Source organism: Pollachius pollachius, assembly GCF_949987615.1.
Source record: "Pollachius pollachius genome assembly, chromosome: 20".
NCBI classification, from domain to species: Eukaryota; Metazoa; Chordata; class Actinopteri; order Gadiformes; family Gadidae; genus Pollachius; species Pollachius pollachius.
In genome coordinates this window covers 14,506,393-14,526,392 of record NC_136953.1, presented here as the reverse complement: position 1 = coordinate 14,526,392, position 20,000 = coordinate 14,506,393, and the positions used below count along the sequence as shown (strand labels likewise).

The 20,000-nt window shown below is 50.2% G+C and overlaps 1 protein-coding gene across 1 annotated transcript in view; it reads left to right on the top strand.

Moving 5' to 3' along the window:
* LOC307090879 (adhesion G protein-coupled receptor L3-like) overlaps positions 1–20,000 on the top strand; it is a gene marked incomplete at both ends in the record, with an annotated part of 143,934 nt that overhangs the window by 19,160 nt on the left and 104,774 nt on the right. Inside the window, one exon of the mRNA XM_079757677.1 lies at positions 2,031–2,244. Coding sequence (XP_079613803.1) covers positions 2,031–2,244 — 214 coding nt within the window. The remainder of the gene's footprint in view (positions 1–2,030; positions 2,245–20,000) is intronic.

The window sequence follows — 20,000 nt, the reverse complement described above, 5'->3', positions numbered from 1 at the left end:
AACACCATCGCTCATCCACCCACTCCCCGTAGAGCCATTGCTCCGGCTGTCACCCCCACCCCCGATCCCCCCGACCACCACCCACCTCCTCTCCCCGCGGAACGGCTTGGTTGACCGGCAGCGCACATGTCTCAATGTCAAGCCCCCTTTGAATCTAACGACACGGCCCTGGCGGCCCCTCCCATCTGTTCCCGCGACAGCGGCGGAGGAGTCCTCCCGGTGGTTTATTTTCTAATGTATCGGCCCAGCTTAGTGGTGCAACAATCGGGCCCTTGCGTACTGTAGTCAAAGGCAAGGGCCCCCCTAGGGGAACAGTCCTCTATTCGCATTTATTGAGGGGTCTGCTCGGAAGAGATGTCTAGAGGAAGAGGTCTCATTTTTAGCGGTTTGCTTGAAATAATGAATAAATTAATAAAAATAATTATCAAGATATATATATTTTATCTATATATCTTGATAATTATTATCTATGGTTGATTTACAGCAACTCACAGCCATATGTTGGTGGGTTTTTGGTATAAATGTATTTATTTACATTCTTATATCTATGTATATACACAAATTGACCACAGACTTGCAAACTATACATAAGGACAGCAATTGCAGTAGAAATACTGTTATAATGCAATGCACACCAACGGCTACTCAATGCTTTTCTATCAATGTGAAGGTCCTTCATCTTAATCTTGATTTGTAATTATCCTGTGCTAGTCTTGGATGCACTCTGTGTACTTGCTGGGAAACTAAATTCATGTAGAAATTGTGTTGGTTAAGAAACCACTCGATTTGTGACTCCTATCGCACTCTCTCCTCTATTATTGTTAAAGACTAGTCACCACTCTATTACTTTACCTTTTGTTGCAGCCCCTCTTAGTCTTGATTGTTCCCAGCCTAATTTGCTAGCCTTAAGATGAAAAGCATCTGTGGAATGACACAATGAGATCTAAATGACTAAATGTGATGTGAGCAATTTAATGCAAGAATAATGACTGACTACGATGTGAATGACTGAATACAATGTGAGTGACATAATACAATGTGAACGACTGAATGCAATGTGTGCGGCTAAATGCAACGTGTGCGACCGAATGCGACGTGAAGGACCCAATGCAACGGGAATGACTCAATGCAACGTGAATGACTTAATCCGTCATGAACGACTTAATGCAACATGAACGACTGAATGCAATGTGAACGACTGAATGCAATGTGAACGACTCATTTTTAACGTGAAAGACTCAATGCAACGGGAATGACTCAATGCAACGTGAATGACTTAATCCATCATGAACGACTTAATCCATCATGAAGGACTTAATGCAATGTGAACGACTGAATGCAATGTGAACGACTGAATGCAATGTGAACGACTGAATGCAATGTGAACGACTGAATGCAATGTGAACGACTGAATGCAATGTGAACGACTGAATGCAATTTGAACGACTGAATGCAATGTGAACGACTGAATGCAATGTGAACGACTCATTTTAACGTGGAAGACTCAATGCAACGGGAATGACTTAATGCAACGTGAATGACTTAATCCATCATGAACGATTTAATCCATCATGAAGGACTTAATGCAATGTGAACGACTGAATGCAATGTGAACGACTGAATGCAATGTGAACGACTGAATGCAATGTGAACGACTGAATGCAATGTGAACGACTGAATGCAATGTGAACGACTCATTTTAACGTGGAAGACTCAATGCAACGGGAATGACTTAATGCAACGTGAATGACTTAATCCATCATGAACGATTTAATCCATCATGAAGGACTTAATGCAATGTGAACGACTGAATGCAATGTGAACGACTGAATGCAATGTGAACGACTGAATGCAATGTGAACGACTGAATGCAATGTGAACGACTGAATGCAATGTGAACGACTCATTTTAACGTGGAAGACTCAATGCAACGGGAATGAACCACAAACCCACTGTAACGCATTGCAAAACGACAACACTTCAAATGCTCAAACGTCCATCACTAACCCCCCTCTCCCCCCTCCCACCAGCGTTCAGCCGGGCGCCCATCCCCATGGCGGTGGTGCGTCGGGAGCTGTCGTGCGAGTCGTACCCCATTGAGCTGCGCTGCCCGGGCACCGACGTCATCATGATCGAGAGCGCCAACTACGGCCGCACCGACGACAAGATCTGCGACGCCGACCCGGCCCAGATGGAGAACACCCGCTGCTACCTGCCCGACGCCTACAAGATCATGTCCCAAAGGTAGGCGTGGCGCCGCGGGCGGGGGCCCGGTACGGGGGTGGGCGGGGCCAGTGTGGGGGTCAGGTGGGGAGTCGGGGGCGAGTTTGCTGGATTGATTGATTTTATTCGACCATTTTGTTATTAAATAGGAACAGCACTCTGTGTCGTACATTGGAGTACATAAATAGGCAGGGGTGAAACAATAAAGGCCGAAGGCTTATTTCCATTGGGGTCCCTGTGGGCCATCGTTGGCAACCCTTGTTTCTCGAGCACGTGTTTCTTATTTGGATTTGGTTTTATCTTTTTATGTGAGCTCGGGAATGTGAGTTAGGGAAAAAGCATTTCTTTACAGCTTTTTATTTTATTCATATATTTTCTATTTTGGCACGGATACTTATATTGAAGCCACGGATACTTCGTGAGCCTCATTCCCGACTCTTCTTTGGAGTTATGTACTGTTTACTAAACGAGGTACCCAGTGCTGTTTTGTCCAAACCAAGGTAATTAAAACAATTATTTTTTGTGTGTTTTGTGTATTTTAATAAAAAACAATGTGTATTTTTGGGGGGGTTCGTTTTGACTGGTATAAAATCATCTCCTTTGCTGTTTATTATTTGCTAATATAATCCGCGATTAATGCGCCGCAACATCCTTGACTCTCAAAGGACTCAGCATCTCAAAGCCCTCTCTCACTAGCTATGCCTACTTTCTGTCTTTCAGCACACACACACTCACCGTAGCTAAATGTGTGTATGTTGTGGTATGCTTAAAGATATCCACATTCACATCTACTCAATCCCTGTTAATGAAGCAACAACATAAACAGAAGAGAATTCCTGCAAGGAATATCTTCTGAAGCGTTCGTTAGTTATTCCTTCAAGGTCGCACACACACACACACACACACACACGCGCTCTGCGAAGACCGACTCTCTCTAATTTAGCCTTCCCTATTGATCTGTTCCTGCTCTTTCACAATGAGAGAGTAGTTGGAAAAAAAGTTGGCTCCTCTGGCGTTATAGTATCTTATCTGTCTCTCTCGCTTCTCGTTCTTTTCCGTACTACCGCATGAGCTGACATCATTTGCGTAGTGAATACACAATGCAGCCGGTAGGAGAGGGTAATGGGGTTTGCGTCTGCTCAGATCCATTCCAGGCTATACTGGCATTCACCAGCTGCAGCCGTAATGAGTCAGGCAGTTGGACTATTTTCAAAAAAAACGAAAAAAGAATCTCAAAAAGTATGTTTTCTTTTTTTCGCTGTTGTTGTTGCTTTTTGGCAAGGCCCCAGCGAACACTGCGCTTCACCTGTTCTTCTTCTCCCTGAAAAGATGTAGCTTTCATTCGGGCGAGGGCTGGGGTGGGCTGGCTTCAGAGTGTGGAAGATGGGGGAGGGGTAGGGAGGGGGGCCGGCGAAGAGGCTGAGGGTGGTGGTGGTGGTGGTGGTGGGGGTCGGTTTGAATAGTATCTGTGGTTTGACTTCGCATTAGCATGCAGAGGTTAGCGCTGCAAACAAACATCACCTCACTCCGCAGCCAGCCCCCCCCCCACCCACTTCCTTGCAACAAAATGCAAGCTGTCGCCGCGTTAACGGGGAGCCGGCGATTAAGCTCATTAAGGCTCTGAAAAGAAAGAGAGACGAGACGACGAGACGAGACTGGAAACACAGACGCTGAGACGAAGGCTTTTTGATCAAGCCGACCGCTGAAGCCTGAAGCGAAGCCGGGGTGAAAGTACACGCTTTTATTTTGGCGGAACCGGCGAGATTATTGGACAAACACAAAGAACGTTGCACGGAACTGCTTTCGCTCTGATAAGTTCCAACCCCTTTGTTATGCATATTACACATACATTGCTGTACCCTCTTTGATGGTGGGGCTCTTTTAAGGGACAGACCGTGATCAAAGTTAAGATTCACGCACACCTGGTCTTATGCATACCTGCGGTACATTTACCCTCTGACCGGGAACACAGCCGTCGCCCATTACCATGGCTGCTTTACACTCTCCCGTTCAGCCCCTTTTTCGTATCAATCTCTCCGAGACACATCCTGCAGGACATGAAAGCCTTTTAAGATGGCCGGTATGACCATGTATTTGCCATTCGCACTCCCTTCTACAAAGCGTCACGTTTTCTCCCCCCTCCTCCCCCGCTCTCCCCTGCATCCTGTTGGATTGTCCTCCCTTTTCTCTTCTTCTGGTTCCTCAGTCTGTCTGCCACCTGTCTCTCCTGCTGGCACGTGGTGAAGCCTCCACGACTGGCACGGCCGTGCGCTACTTTAGCATTCGCACCCTTTAGCGGTCATGTCTAAAGGGTGTGTGTGTGTGTGTGCTAGCCACTGCTAGCTATCTATATAGCGGTGGCTAGCACACACACACACACACAAACACACACAAATCCTTTAGCACTCAGGTCTAAAGAGTGTGTGTATGTGTGCTAGTGTGCGCTAGTAATGCTATCTAGCTATCTAGCTATCTATCTATGTCTAGCTTTCTATCTAAGTCTAGCTATCTATCTAGCTAGCTCTCTAGCTAGCTCGCTCTCTAGCTGTCTTGTTTGCCCTGGCACCGGTCCGCGAGCCACATGCTATCATCCATCACCGACGGAATCACCCAGCCGTGGCAACGCTAACCACCGCCCAGCCGTCACTACACATTTAGCTAGCTCGCCTCGCCGTGGCAAAGCCCACCCCCCCCCCCCCCCATCCCCCCCACACCGAGAGAACACACCCCCCTGGTTGGTGTTCACGATGGAGAGCTACGAGCTACCGTTTCCTTTTGTTCTTTGTTGAGAACACCCATCAACAAAAGGAAAAGGGAAACTAGGGAAGGATGCATGTGTGTATCTATGTATTTCTGTATGTGTGTGTGGGAGTTTATTTATGTGTGTGTGTGTGTGTGTGTGTGCTCATGTGTGTCTCTGCGTGGGCGTGCTCATGTCTGTCCTTGTGTATGTGCGTGTGTGTGTGTGTGTGTGTTTGGCTATGTGACTGTGTGTGTGTGTGTGTGTGTGTGTGTGTGTGTGTGTGTGTGCGCGCGCGTGTGCGTGTGTGCGAATGCTTGTGTGTGTGGCCCTCTGCCTGTGTGCATGCTCGTGTCTGCCAGTGTCTATGTATGTGTGTGTGTGTGTGTGTGCATGGATTTATGTCTCTGTAGGTGTGTGTGTGTGTGTGTGTGTGTGTGTGTGTGTGTGTGTGTGTCGGTGTGTAGCTGTGTAGGTGTGTGTGTATGTTTGCATGCTTGTGTGTGTGGATAGGTGGGTGTACGTGTGTGTGTGTGTGTGTGTGTGTGTGTGTGTGTGTGTGTGTGTGTGTGTGTGTGGGGGGGTCCGTGGCGGCGGCGGCGGTCCTCCAGCAAGGTGTTTGGTTCCATTACAGCCTTTTAAGTGAAGCCTAATAGCGCCCTGTGTCTGAGTGATAGCCGCGCCGCCGTGCCGCCAGAGTGCCGTAATGCATCTCAAAATGAAGGCTGTCCACCAGCGAGCTGTGACAGCGGGAAATAAATGGCTCTGCTGTGTGGCATTACGCATCCCCCCCCCCCCCCCCCCCCCCTGTCCATCCATCCGGCCCCCTCTTTCCTCTTTTTCTATTTCTCTGCTCGACATGCAGAATAATGGACGCCTATGACTTCCGTCAGCGTGTGACAAAGAAAATGACTGAGGACGACAAAGACAGGGTGCCTACTCTCTGTGTTTATGCAAACCATGGCTGGTTGTGATGTTATTTGTGCTTATGTCTTTTTATGTATTTATGTGTGCATATATATCCTGCTTATGTATGTGCTTTTGAAGAAATATGTAGAATTTCCCCTTTTATTTGATATGGTCTATGAGATATGGCTGTGTATCAGCACCCCTGCATGTTCGAGGACATGATGAATAAATTTGGATTGTTTTTTTAAATCTGCTATCAAGGCTTTCATACGCGAGACCACAGATCTGAGGTGCCGCCGGACTTCCTGTTGCCTGGTGTCACCTCCCTGGCAAACATTTAAATGCTTGCCACTGGCGGCTACGGTCTGCTGCTATCCCCCAGAGAGGCCCCTCACACATCCAACGCCACCACCACTTGTCATCGTGTCAGGACCACTGGAGAGGTTTAAAAAAGGAAAAAAGAGAAACGGTCACGCGGCCATTCTTTCATCACCGCCAGCCCCTAGTGTCTCTCTCTCTCTCTCTCTCTCTCTCTCTCTCTCTCTCTCTCTCTCTCTCTCTCTCTCTCTCTCTCTCTCTCTCTGCTGTCTTTCTCTTTCCCCCTTTACTTGTGGTGCCTCTTTTCCCCGCTCCCTAAGGCGTAGTGGCCTTCACGGCCAGTAATTACAGGCTATATCAAAGCAATATATCAAGCGGGATCTGGCCAGTCGTCAGGCCACCTGAAGGGAGAGCTGATAGCGTTAGGTCGGGTGGATGCTGAAGGAGGGAAGCAGGTTAGTGGGGGAGAGGGAGGGAGGGAGGGAGGGAGGGAGGCGACACATCGGGGGTAACCTCCTTTTATGCTCCCTCACTGTCATTGCTTCCTCTGCTTGCTTCCTAAGAGCCTCCTCGATAGCTTTCGAGCCCTTTCGTTGAACGGCGTATTTTGCTCGGACGCAGCGTTGGTAGCGTACGATGGCGTGCTGCGCTACAACGCGGAAGGCCTTTTGCCCGTGTTGTGTTGATATCCTTGACTCTGAGAAAGAAAGAAAGAAAACAAAAAAAAGCAGAGGCCAAAGACGCAAGAGAGCGTCTATTGAGCGTCTATTTTTTTGCGACAGTGAAAATAGTCACCGACTCTTCTCTTAACGCTTTCACGGCCACGCTCTCGACGCTCTCGCAAAGAAACACCTCAGAAAGGTGAATAGGCACAACGTCAATCAAAGTAGAAGGCGCTGACACCGTGTAGCGTAGCCTACTCGCGACCATGAGCTCTGTGTGTGTGTGTGTGTGTGTGTGTGGTCATCTCGCTGGCACCTAATTGGCTGCGCAGCGGCCAATGAGGCTCGGCAAAGCAAGAGCATATCTGGGTTGACCGTAGGACAAACGGCCCGCTGATCAGGACCGAGGGCCCTGGGGGGCGATGGGACTTCGGCAGCCAGTTAATGATGTTAAGTAGGGGGGGGGGGGGGGGGTGGGGGGGTCATAAACAAACAGCAACACAACAACGCTTCCACTCCAACAACCGCTGAGCGTTAGCCAGAGGACCTGGAACAAATGCATCAGGTGACCAGGAAGCGAGGGGTGCCAGCCAACGCAGAACTGTGTGTGTGTGTGTGTGTGTGTGTGTGTGTGTGTGTGGGGGGGGGGGGTTGTGTTTGTGTTTAGGGGTGGTTGACAATGAGCAGCAGGTGTTGGTGTGTTTGATTGCATGTCTGTGTGTGTTTATTTGTGCATCTGTGTGTGTGTGTGTGTGTTTAGGAGTGGTTGGCAATGAGTAGCCTGGGTGTTTGTGCTTGATACCATGTGTGTTTGTGTGTGTGTGTGCTCGATTGCGTGTGTGTGTTGTGTGTTTGTGTGTGTGTGCATGAGTGTGTGTGTGTGTATTTGTGCATCTGTGTGTGTGTTTAGGAGTGGTTGGCAATGAGTGGCATGGGTGTTTGTGCTTGATAGCGTGTGTGTGTGTGTGTGTGTGTTTAATTGCGTGTGTCTGTGTGGGTGTGTGTGCGTATTTTGTGCGTGTGTTTAGGAAGTGGTTGGCAATGCAGTAGCATGGGATTGTGTTCTTGATAACGTGTGTGTGTGTGTGTGTGTGTGTGTGTGTGTGTTGTGTGTGTGTGTGTATGTAAAATGAGAGGATGATGAGGATAATGAGAAGTGGACAGGATGCAGCAACAGCCACAGAGACCTGGCTCTCTCTCCCCCCCTCCCCCTCTCTCTCTCCCTGTCTCCTTCTATCCCCTCTCTCCCCCCTCCCCTCTCTCTCTCTCCCTGTCTCCTTCTATCCCTCTCTCTCCCCCCCTCCTCTCTCTCCCTGTCTCCTTCTATCCCTCTCTCTCCCCCCTCCTCTCTCTCTCCCTGTCTCCTTCTATCCCTCTCTCTCCCCCCTCTCTCTCTCTCTCCCTGTCTCCTTCTATCCCTCTCTCCCCCTCCCCTCTCTCTCTCTGTCTCCTTCTATCCCTCTCTCTCCCCCTCCCCTCTCTCTCTCTCTGTCTCCGCCTATCCCTCTCATCTCCCCCCTCCCCTCTCTCTCTCTCTCTGTCTCCTTCTATCCCTCTCTCTCCCCCCTCCCCTCTCTCTCTCTGTCTCCTTCTATCCCTCTCTCTCCCCCCTCACCTCTCTCTCTCTCTGTCTCCTTCTATCCCCTCTCTCTCCCCCCCTCCTCTCTCTCTCTCCCTGTCTCCTTCTATCCCTCTCTCTCCCCCTCCCCTCTCTCTCCTCCCTGTCCCCCTTCTATCCCTCTCTCTCTCCCCTCTCTCTCTCCCTGTCTCCTTCTATCCCTCTCTCTCCCCCCTCTCTCTCTCCTGTCTCCTTCTATCCCTCTCTCCTCCCCCCTCCCCCTCTCTCTCTCTCTCTCCCTGTCTCCTTCTATCCCTCTCTCCCCCTCCCCTCCCCTCTCTCTCTCTCCCTGTCTCCTTCTATCCCTCTCTCTCCCCCTCCCCCTCTCTCTCTCCCTGTCTCCTTCTATCCCTCTCTCTCCCCCTCCCCTCTCTCTCTCCTGTCTCCTTCTATCCCTCTCTCCCCCCTCCCCTCTTCTCTCTCTCCCTGTCTCCTTCTATCCCTCTCTCTCCCCCCTCCCCCTCTCTCTCTCCCTGTCTCCTTCTATCCCTCTCTCCCCAGGGTCATCCGACCTGACTTCAGAGTGGAAGGATTTGGTGATGTTATTTATCTCACAGAGGAAGAGGGATTACTCTGAGAAATCCACACACACACACACACACACACACACACACACACACACACACACACACACACACACACACACACACACACAACCCCCCCCCACCATGAAGTTTACAACGTCCCTTCTCCACATCCCGTCCTCCCACCATTGAGGATGCAATGTCATAAGTATGGATTTTTTGCGACGGGAACAGAATGCCTTTCAACGCCAAATTGCCAAATAATAGAGAACCGCAGTTTTGGACCGTATCCTTGTATTATTCTCTGGCGCGCCGGCATCGATGACTGCGTTCCTTCGTATACGCACAGTAAAGCTTTACTGATCAAACGCATGTTTACATGTAGCTCCAAGAATGCTCAGATAGTGCAGGATTGGAATTCTGAAATGAAACGCTCCGACTACGTTTGAATTGGATAACGGTGGAAGTAGCTGTCACCTTGCGTGCTGTGTTGTGACGAGCTGGAGCTATGCAGGAGTAATCCCGGCAAGGTTGAACTGACACACGCACAAACACGCCCGCACACGCAAGCAAGCGCACGCACACACACACACGCACGCACGGCGTAAACAAGAAGCCATCTGCCTAATTCTCTGTGTTCCTTTTGGAGTTTTTTCAGCTGTACTCCTACTCATTTTTAATCATTTTTTGTTTTCTTTAGCCCTCGCTTGCAGGCATGCTGAGCACACAACCATAGACACGCATGCTCGCAGACACACACACAGACACACACACACACACACACACACACACAAAATCGACTGTAGCACAAATTCATACACCAATGAAATTGTGACCAAGGTGTATGATAATAAACAAACGGTAAACATTTTTTAAGGTTAGCCGTTAAACTCAGCACAAATCCTGCAAAAAAACTTTTCTTTCATCAAACTTCCCTCTTTGTTTTTACTGCCACTACTTTCTCTTGGTAATTGTGAAGTAAAACTATTCCTTCACCCACAGAAAATATGATCAATCAAGCAAAGCATAAATGAGGTGGGGGAGTCGTTGTAGAAGGAGGCAATTAAGATATATAATGGTGATGGAAACCTCAAAAGGCAAAACCACGCTCCTTTGTAATATCGCAACGCAATAAAAGTCCAACGTTCCCTGGAGTACCAGGGAGTGTTGTTTGCGTCCCGCCCCACCACTCTCTCTCTCTCTGCATTTCCCCTCTCATCATTCCCAATTCTCCCATCGCCAATCCTCTTCCCTGTCGTTCCCATTTGACGGCTTAATTTAGACGCAGCCGTCGTTCCCTCATGCCGACACCGTCTGAGGCTCCCCCCCCTCCCCGCCAATCCCCTCGTCTCCCCCCCCTCCCCCCTCCCTCCCTCCCCGCCTCCCTCCCATCCCCAATTTGATGAGAACTTGAAGCATTTCGTATTTTTTTCTCCTCGTCCAATTAGATGCTGTGAAATTTCAGCCTGGCACCTCGGGTCGGGGCCCGTCGTTGAAGCCGGGCCCCCATTACAGAGTGTGTTGTGATTGCACAGTGTGGCGGGGGCCAGCCCTGGCCAATGGGGGAGGCTCTTGGCCCCCCTGACACGTGTCCGCGCGGAGCAGACGGATGCATCTCCAGGGGCCCACATAAAAGTCGACTTTCCCAGCTGTCCTAGTGGTTTGCTCCAATGATCCGTCACGCCCCCCCCCCCCCCCCCCCCCCCCCCCACGGGCTTTATTAGGGCCTTCTTCGGGTCGAGAACTTTCCAGAAGGATCAGAACGTTCCCGGGCTAGTGTGGAGGGTTTATTTATTTTGGCGAGCAGGCGGGGGGGTCGGCGTTTGGGGGGGATGTTTTTCTTCGACTGTTTTGGGAGGTCTGCTTTGCTTTGTGTTGCCGTGCCCCCCAACGCCCCCCCGGTGCCCAGAGAGGCAGGGCTTGGCTGTCAGACCGAAGCCTTCATGCTTTCAGTCGGTGTTGGTGGGCGAGAGAGAGAGAGAGAGAGAGAGAGAGAGGAGGGGAAGTTCCACTGCAGCGGGCGCGAGGCGTGGAGAACCAAGCGCGTCATTCCGATAGGAACAGGTGGTTAGTCGCGAGTATGGACCCTTTTTGCCCCCTTTTCTCTTTCTTTTTTAGATCTGCTTACCAATCTTATTTTTGCCATTCCGGGCTCAAACGGCGTTCCGCTTTCTCCCCCCCCCCCTCCCCCAGTTCCTCTGCGTGAGCGTCTTCTTCCTGTTGTTGTTTTCCGGGGTTTTCCATCATAGAGTGGCAGGTGGGAGTCGTCTGAGTCACTTGCTTGACGGGTACTGTGTGCGTTTTCTGATTCAGCCCCCAAAGCAGTAGATTGACGTTGTTATTGTTATTATTATGATCATGGTGATTATCATTTCTTTGCTCCACTCTCTGTTTGCGTTGTGTGTTGTAAGAGGGTGCGTGGGACGGCCATTTTCTTTTCCCCCTGACCTTTCGTAAGTTTTTCTGCTATTGATCTAGTGCGAGATCAAACAAAAGAGAAATGATTAAACACCCACAAACCCTTGCATTGCTGATGACTAACTGACGGTTCGGAGTGATTTACAAAACTCCTTGTTTTGCCCTTTGAACACATCATCATATAGATGTTGTGCATCTGTAAAATAACGTCTATTTCTTCGGGGCATGGATGAAATTCAGAATTCAGAAAAAGAAACGTGCGCTTGAATAGCTTGTCACATTTTCTCATGCCACATCACTCATGAACACCCTCTGTGAGGTTTAGCAGGAGTTATTTTTAGACTGATTGACTTTTGATGCATGCCTCATATTTTATAGGAGCCATGCGTAGGTTTGCGCGGTATGGGAGTGATTTTTCACATTTCCTCCTTATTTACGACTTAATGCGCGGCATCTATTTAGATTGGATGTGATTTCTGCTGATGGAAACATATCTGTTTCGAGTTACAGGCAAATGGTTTGAGATTATAGTGTGTTGTTTAGTACCTGTTTCCCTTCCAGAGCTAATGCATCGTTCAGTGAGTGTGTGTGAGCGTGTTAAGGAGTGGGTTGGCTGGGGTCATGGAGTGACAGGTCTTTTTTGTGTATTGTGTGTCTGTCTATCGTGTGTGTGTGTGTGTCTGTGTGCGTGTGCGTTTCCTCAAGCATGTTACTTCATGTGAGCTTTTTGTTTCTGTGTTGTAAGTGTATGTGTGAGTGGGGTGGCAGGGGTCATGGAGTGGGACAGTGTGTGTGTGTGTGTGTGTGTGTGTGTGTGTGTGTGTGTTTGTGTGTGTGTGTGTTGGTTGAAAAGACTTATTAGGTGACGGAGGAGAGGGGCCAGCTGGAATGTTTAAATGGAAGTTTGAATTGTGACATAGCCTGGGAAGTAGACACACACACACACACACACACACACACACACGCACACACACAGACACACGCACACACATCCCTCTGCTGTGGGGAAGCGCTTTCTAAAGCGTTTAACTGACTGTGTATATCATGCCTGTCCTATTTGTGCACTGCCTTCATTTTCTGTGCTTTTTCCGTCACTGCTCTATTTCCATCCCATTCATCGTTTTTCTCTATTAATATATCTATCTCGCTTGCTCGCCATCTATCTATCTATACATCTCTCTCTCTCTCTCTCTCTCTCTCTCTCTCTCTCTCTCTCTCTCTCCCTCCCTGACAGTACACTTGCATGAGACCATCGAGAAAGTTTCACATGCCCCCCCCCCCCCCTTTTCCCAAATTCCCAAGGTCTAACCCCTCTCCCGGCCCCCCTCTTCACATCTCCCTCCTCCTCCTTTCAGCCAAAGTGTAAATCACTGGTAATTGTGGGGAAAATGTCACTTCTTCTTCTGCTGAAGTAACACTCTCCAGATGAGGCAGGAAATTTGCAGGTGCTGCGGCTTAATGTGTGTTTGTGGGACTGTTTATGTCTGTGTATCTGTGTGTGTGCGACTGTGTATGTCTGTGTGTGTGATTGTGTGCGTTTGTCTGTGTGTGACTGTGTGACTGTGCATGTCTGTGTGTGTGTGGCCGAGTATGTGTATGTGTGTGTGTGTGTGTGTGCATTCTTGAGTGCTTATGTTCGTGTGTGTGTTTCTGCTAACCGAGTACGGTTGACGGATGATCGTTTCTTTCCCACATCTCCTGGGATCTTCTCCTCTGGCAGGCTTCTCGTCATCCAAGAACGCCTCTTCTATCTCCCAAGCCCATACTGACACTCCCCTGTAGCTTCTCGTTTTCACGCCGCCATTTTTGTAGTCCCCCATTCAAAGCCTGAAAGTACATGGAGAAGCAACGCCTTGTCGACTCCCCTTATGACGCCTGCCCTCAACCTGATTAACTCAAATCACGCGGCTTATCACGGCCGGATAGTACCTCGGCAGACGGCTAATCCCGGCCTTCCACTCGGCCCGTGATAACTTCCTCCCTCCTGGCCGAGAGGCCTTTCATCTCGGCGCCGTTACCGTGAGGCTTGTCTTGTGTACTTATGTTCAGAAGGCTGCTTCAATTATTTCGGCCGAGCTCCCTCCTCTAATGATGCGACCGGGCACCGGCGCGAGGGCTGGAGGGAAACGTCTGACCTTTTTAAAAACACGGAAAAATGGCAACTCACTTTTTTTTTGTTTTTGTCTCTTTTTTTTAAACAATCGTCGATTCGGATTCGCCCTGAAGTGAGGGAAAGCAAGGCTCTCGCTGTGTGTGTGTGTGTGTGTGTGTGTGTGTGTGTGTGTGTGTGCACTTGTGTACATGTCTGTGTGTATGCTTGTGTACATGTGTGTGTCCGCTTGTGTACGTGTGTGTGTGTGTGTGCTTGTGCACGTGTGTGTGTACATGTGTGTGTGTGTGTGCGTGTGTGCGCATGTGTGTGTGAGCTAATTAGGTCCGGCGTCTCCCCCAGACTGAGAGGCGCGTCGATAAGGTGCACTCCGGCGCAGACAGGTTTGCTCTCGCTTCCCCGCTCTCCCGGCACTCGCCTCCGTATTCATGAGCCCTAATGCCGCCGATGACCACCTCCGCCGCTGAACCGGAACGCACCGGAACCGACCGGAATGCTCACGGTTATTTATTTATTACCTTTCCTCACGGAAGGCGGCGTCGGCAGGGGAAGGAGAAAGGATCCCCCCCGAAGAAAATTACTTGCTGCCGCCTTGGCTTCTGGAATGAGGAGAATATCTTGTGTCTTTTGTGTTTCTGTATGTGCGTATGGAGGTGTGTGTGTGTGTGTGTGTGTGTGTGTCTTTGCGTATTTGTGTGCGTGCATGTTTTTTTTTGTGTGTGTGTGTGTGTGTGTGTGTGTATTGAGGTACCGGGGGCAGTCATGTAGCTATAGCAACTAGATTGAGACGGGGACAACAGGGACGGGCGGGGGGGCAACGGTGATAACGGGGGCACCGGTGTTGTGTACTGGCTGCAGATTAGGGGACACAATGCCGACCTCATTCAACCTTTCCAACAATGACGCATTGTCTTCCATCCGGCGCTGCGCGTATCTCTCGGCGCCGGGCGCTTGTTTCTGCTAAAAGCCCGCCGATAAGAAGTTTGCAGGATCGCCCCCCCCCCCCCCTTGCCATTTCGTTATATTGTCTTGAACGGCGTCCTTGCACACGTGGTAAGGTGCCAAACACAGATGTGCTGATGTAGCGCCACGTTGCTCAGGGGGAAGAGCGGGTTGGCTGGTGATCAGAAGGTTTCCAGTTCGAGTGTCGAGGTGTCCTTGAGCAAGGCACCTCGTACTGACCGACTCCTGACGAGCTGGCTGTCGCCCTGCGCGGTTGACACCGCCGTCGGTGTGTGAATGTGTGCATGAACGGGTGAATGTGAGGCAGTATTGTAAAGCGCTTTGAGTGGCTACTGGTTAGAAAAGCGTTGTATAAATGCAGTCGACGGCTGACAATGGATGGACAAAGGCATACCGCCGGACTTGAACTCATGGCGATCGTCCACGTGCACTGACGGCGTACTCTGTCTGACCGTGAAGTACGTTCACAGGGTGGTGGACTCTGTTCGTAGCGTACGAAGGGACTCGGGAAGCGTGCTTTTATTAAAAGATATCCTTCCCTTTGTATTACTCTTCTTTTTTCCGACGGCGATGTCAGGTAGGGTTTAGGCCTCTTGCTTGTTTGTGTCGTCTTTGTGTCTTTGTGTCTTGTTCATAACGCTCGCATGCCAGGCCCGATCAGAGTCGGCTCCTCTGACGTCTGAACACAGGGCAGGCCGCGCACAGGGACACACCCGCTCTCCTCGCGCTTCACCTCACATCAGTGTCTCACTCCCAGCGTCAGTTCGGGGAAGATTCGACCGAGCCCACTATAAAACGGCAACAAAAGAAAAAGTCATTACTATTTAGGAGCGCTCACAATTATGAACGATACCCTTAATAAAACCCGCAGCTGCTTGTTTGGAGATATGGCATTCAGGGGAGTGAGCTTTGGCCACGGCCATCAAGAATTCATGGGGTGCGCTTATGTATGCAAAGCATTTAGGTTGACATTTGTTCCTCGGGGCTTCCACTCCGCAAGCTGCGTTTCCGCCGTGGATATCTGATTGGACGACTATGTTTGCCAGATATGATCTTCGCCGTCTTGCATGTGGATCTGGACTCCCTCAAAGTCTCCCGACCGTTTAATGTTGCAGAGGGGTGAGAGAGGCAGGGAGGCGGACATGCTTTGCTGGAAACGGTCTCTGTTGTCAGCCGTCCCTCCATCCATGTTGAAGTAGATTTGTGACGGCGTATTATACACCTGTTGGAAGGTTAAAAAAAATTTAACGATAGAGAGGGAGAGGGCGAGAGGGAGAGAGGTAGACATTTACAAGGTCGGTCAATTTCCAAGCTGTTGACGGGGGGAAAAAAATGAAAGGCTTGAAGATGCCTTTTTAGTGTTGCATCATGGGAAGGGGAACAGCTCCAGACTGCAGATTCCACATACTGTGCCCTAATATTGTGGTAAACAAGTTTTCCAAGTTCAAAAGGGACGTCGGAAGCTTGAGTAATTGCACGGTAGGAATATGAATCGGCCTTCACTTGCTTGACAACACAAATTAAAGATAGCCCGTGGGCTGCAGGGGTATTATTGACAATTATTTTAGTGCTTGCTTTTATTTCCCTTTAATTCCGGGGGATGGGAACGGGTTGTCGGGTACACATCTCTTTTTTGTGTGTTGGCTTTCATAACGATATTCCCCCGCCTCATCTCTCTGTGAAGTGGCTTGGAGACACTGGGAACAAAAGTCAGATGGAACAACATCTGCCCGCGAGGTGTTTCTAGACAGACACACTGACACGGAGTGCATACAGAGCAGTTGACGCAGACGGACATGAAGACACTGCTGCTCATCCCCTCGTCCTACCCCCATTCCGGCCGGACTCCCGGGTCCTTATCTCAGGAGGAGCGCTGGAATAAAGGAATTAAAAGATAGCCAGCCAGCGTCCACGAGCTTCTCCTCCCTCGACAGACCGGGTAGGACGGTGGGCTGCGACGTCCTGAACTTGACCATTCTTCATTCTCCTTCTTCTTCTTCTTCTTCTTCTTCTTCTTCTTCTTCTTCTTCTTCTTCGTCTTCGTCTTCGTCTTCTTCCCATCCTCCTCTTCCTTCTCTTCCTCCTCCTTCCACTCACTCTCCTCCACCTCCTCCTCCACCTTCTTATTCCTCTCCACCTACTTTTGCTAACCCTCCTCCTCCTCCTCCCCAGCCCACCTCTCTTCCCCCGACCCCCCCCAGCGACGCTCCGGGTCTGTCAAAGCTGATGTGTGCTAACATGCTCCAGCCCCCTGGAACCCCCCCCCCCCCCACCCGCCTCGCCAGTCTAGCCCCGTTCACCCCGACGGGAACAAACAGGAGACAGGGGGAAAGGAAAATAACCTGCAGGAAGATCTGAGACACACAGGAGGCAGACACCAACACAGACGAAGAAAAGGAAAAACAGCTCCCCAAACTTCTTCCAGTCAGAGGTTTCACTGCACCCGCCTGCAGTACACGAGTGCTCAAGCTTCCACTTACCGCCGCCCCCACCACCACCGCCTCCTCCGCGTCAAACTTAAACAGGGCGGGGCCGAAAGTGCAGCGATGGCAGCGATGGCAGCGGCGGTATCGACGCCCCTGAGAGACTGAGGCCGCGAGTCCTGGCAGTCGGTAAGATTTTAATCCCAGGGATGAATCCGCGACTGACAGTTCCTTAAGACCCGCGGTGGTTCTCTGCATGCCAATGCAGCGAGCGACGCTGGACCCCCGCCCAGCTGTCAATAGCCGCCCAAACCCCCCACAGCAACATCCCGGTGTCGACCGCCAATGTAAGGCGTAACCCCTCGCTTGTCTTTCATTATTGAGATGCGAGTGGGGAGAAGGTCACGGGGAGAACCGTCTATCGATCTGTCGACACGGGCGTCTTTGATTGTCACTCGCCCCCTGCTCGACAAGATGAGGGCTAGCCTCCATACACCTCTCACACATACAACCCCCGCCGCCCCCTCCGAATCCATCCCCCCCTCTGCTGGTTCTGGATCGGGGGCGGAGCCTCTTGGGTTCAGTCTGGCAACAGCACGACAGAAGCAAGCCTCCATTTTGAACTTTTGGCCGGATGCTTAAGCGCAGTAGTCGCACAATCGCGCCGGGTTGTCGTTTGAAGAATGTCAAACTGGAAAACAAAAGACTGAAGATTTGGAAGGGGACTTATAAGGGAAGTCAAAAAAGAGACAAAAAAAACGAGTTTCTCTGAACCGCGTGGCTCTTAAGATAGCGCCTTCTGTCGGGGCGCTATTAGAGAGATGCCCAGTCATCCTTTCTCTGTGCTATGGACACGAGCTAATTAGTGTCCCGAGCCCTCCCGGAGGCCGGGCCCGGGCGTGGGGCCCTGCTTGGCTCTGGACGGCGGTCTTGACAGCACTCCTTCTGGTGCTGGGGTAGCCTTTAGAAAGGGAAAGAGCTGGAAGCTAATGCTCACCCAAGTTGGACGTTAGGGGGGGTTACCATGGTGACAGAGAGTGGAAACGAAGATTCTGAACTCCAAAGCAGACTGTGTGTGTGTGTGTGTGTGTGTGTGTGCGTGTCGGATTGTAGGATTTTGTGTGTGTGCGTGTGTTTGTGGGATTGTGTATGTGTGTCTATATGTGCGCGCCCATGCAATAAGTGCATGTGCCTCAGATTGATGTCGTATTGTGTTGTGGTTCTTTTGGGGTTTTCTTTGCACAATCTCCAAGTCTTTCAAAACATATTTTCAAGCCATTTAGGGGTTTTTTTATTTATTTTTGGGTTACCCATGTCAAAATGTGCGTTACTCATTTCGACAGACTGTTCATCTGGATCTCTCAGAACATTTCGAGTGGGGGGTTGTTGCCTAGAGAAAGGATTATCATCTTTTTTTCTATTTCTCTCTTTTCTCTCTTCTTTTCTCCCCGTTGTTGTCACTGTTCAGTTCATGCATTCAGATAAGCCCCCCAGAGCTCTGCGTCTGACTCTGAGCAGCGACAGTCACTGCTCTTTGTGCGTAACAGGCAGGCGCTTTGAAAAAAAGCCATCTCTGTCGCCACTTTCTTTTCACTTTCTCTTTTCTTTTCAATTTCTTTTCTTCTCTTTTTTTCTCTCTCTCCCGTCTCCCTCCTTCCTTCTCTCAGCCGCTTTCCTTCTCTGACCCTCCCTCCCTCCCTCCCTCCCTCCCTCCCTCGCTCTCTCTCCTACTCTCTCTACCTCTCCCCCCTCCCTCCATCCCTCCCTCCCTGTCTCCCTCCATCCCTCTTTCTCTCCCTTCCTCCCCTTCCCTCTCACCTCCTCCCTCCCCCTCTCCCTCCATCTCTCCCCCTTTCCTCCTCCCTCTCTCCCTCCCTCCCTCTCTCCCTCCCTCTCTCTCTGTGGGCCGGTGGCAGCAGTACCACCATCAGGGTGTCTGGCTAAGTTCCTTTTCAGCCTTAGCAGGGGGAGCTGTCTGAGGAGCCAGGCTCAACATCGCCGCAGGTGCAAAGCACCAGCAGGCCCAAAGCACCAGCAGGCCCAGAGCAAATTCCCCTCCACAATAACAGCGCAACATGAACAGCAACTAGAATCGTCGTGTTGTGTGGACGCACGCTTTTATTTTTCACCCAGGTGTATTTCGCGTTTGGGTCGCGAAAATTCCAAAACACTATCTTATTTGTCCCGACACATCGGTGTGCTCATCCTCCAACCCCCCCCCCCCTTCCTCCCTGGGAGGTGGCAGCCAATGGAATATTCCAAGAGGGCCAAGATGGCGGTATTTCTGTGGACCGCAGCTTCTCATTTCTGCTCTGGCTACTGCTTGGACATAAAAGCTGCCAATTTTGATGGCGTGAATCGATTCTTCACACACACGCAGACACACACACACACACACACCCACATCGGTGCATACAACACATCGACCTTCACATCTTGCATAGCAACCTATCTTTAATATATCCTAATATTTTTTTTTTCTTACAAAATATATATTCATTCTATGTGGGACACGTTAATCCATTCCTATGACTACGATTTAAGAAGATAAAATATGACCTAATCCCAATTTATTTTGCAGCGTCCCCTCGGAATATGGCTTACACCTAAACTGGGTTTAGTGGATGAAAGTCTCGGGGAGAGCGAGCTAGCTGGGAGATAAATCAAGAGCCACGGCGTTGACGATAGGGCTGCATCATTTATTGGCAAGAATGGAAAAATTCATCCTGGGAATCATAAATCACCGGGCATCCAGGGCCCAGTGAATAAGCTGCAGCCGGCAAACAGATCGATTTGTGACATTATTGCACATTTCAATCTTTAGCCGCGGTCCCCCCTCTCCCTTCCACCCTCTGCTCCAGCCCTCCCACCTCATCTCCCTCATAACACCTGTCCGGCCACGAGACAGCAAACATTATAACATCATCAGCGTAAAGAGACACTTGGATGTGTGTAATGTGTATAAGTGGGGTGTTTCTTTGCTTGGGAAATTCAGATTTCAATGTCAATCGAGAGCGTGTCATCATGCATAAGGAATGTAAATCAAAGGGAGGGTGTTGAATATTGCTCTGTTTGTCTAATCCAAACCCTGG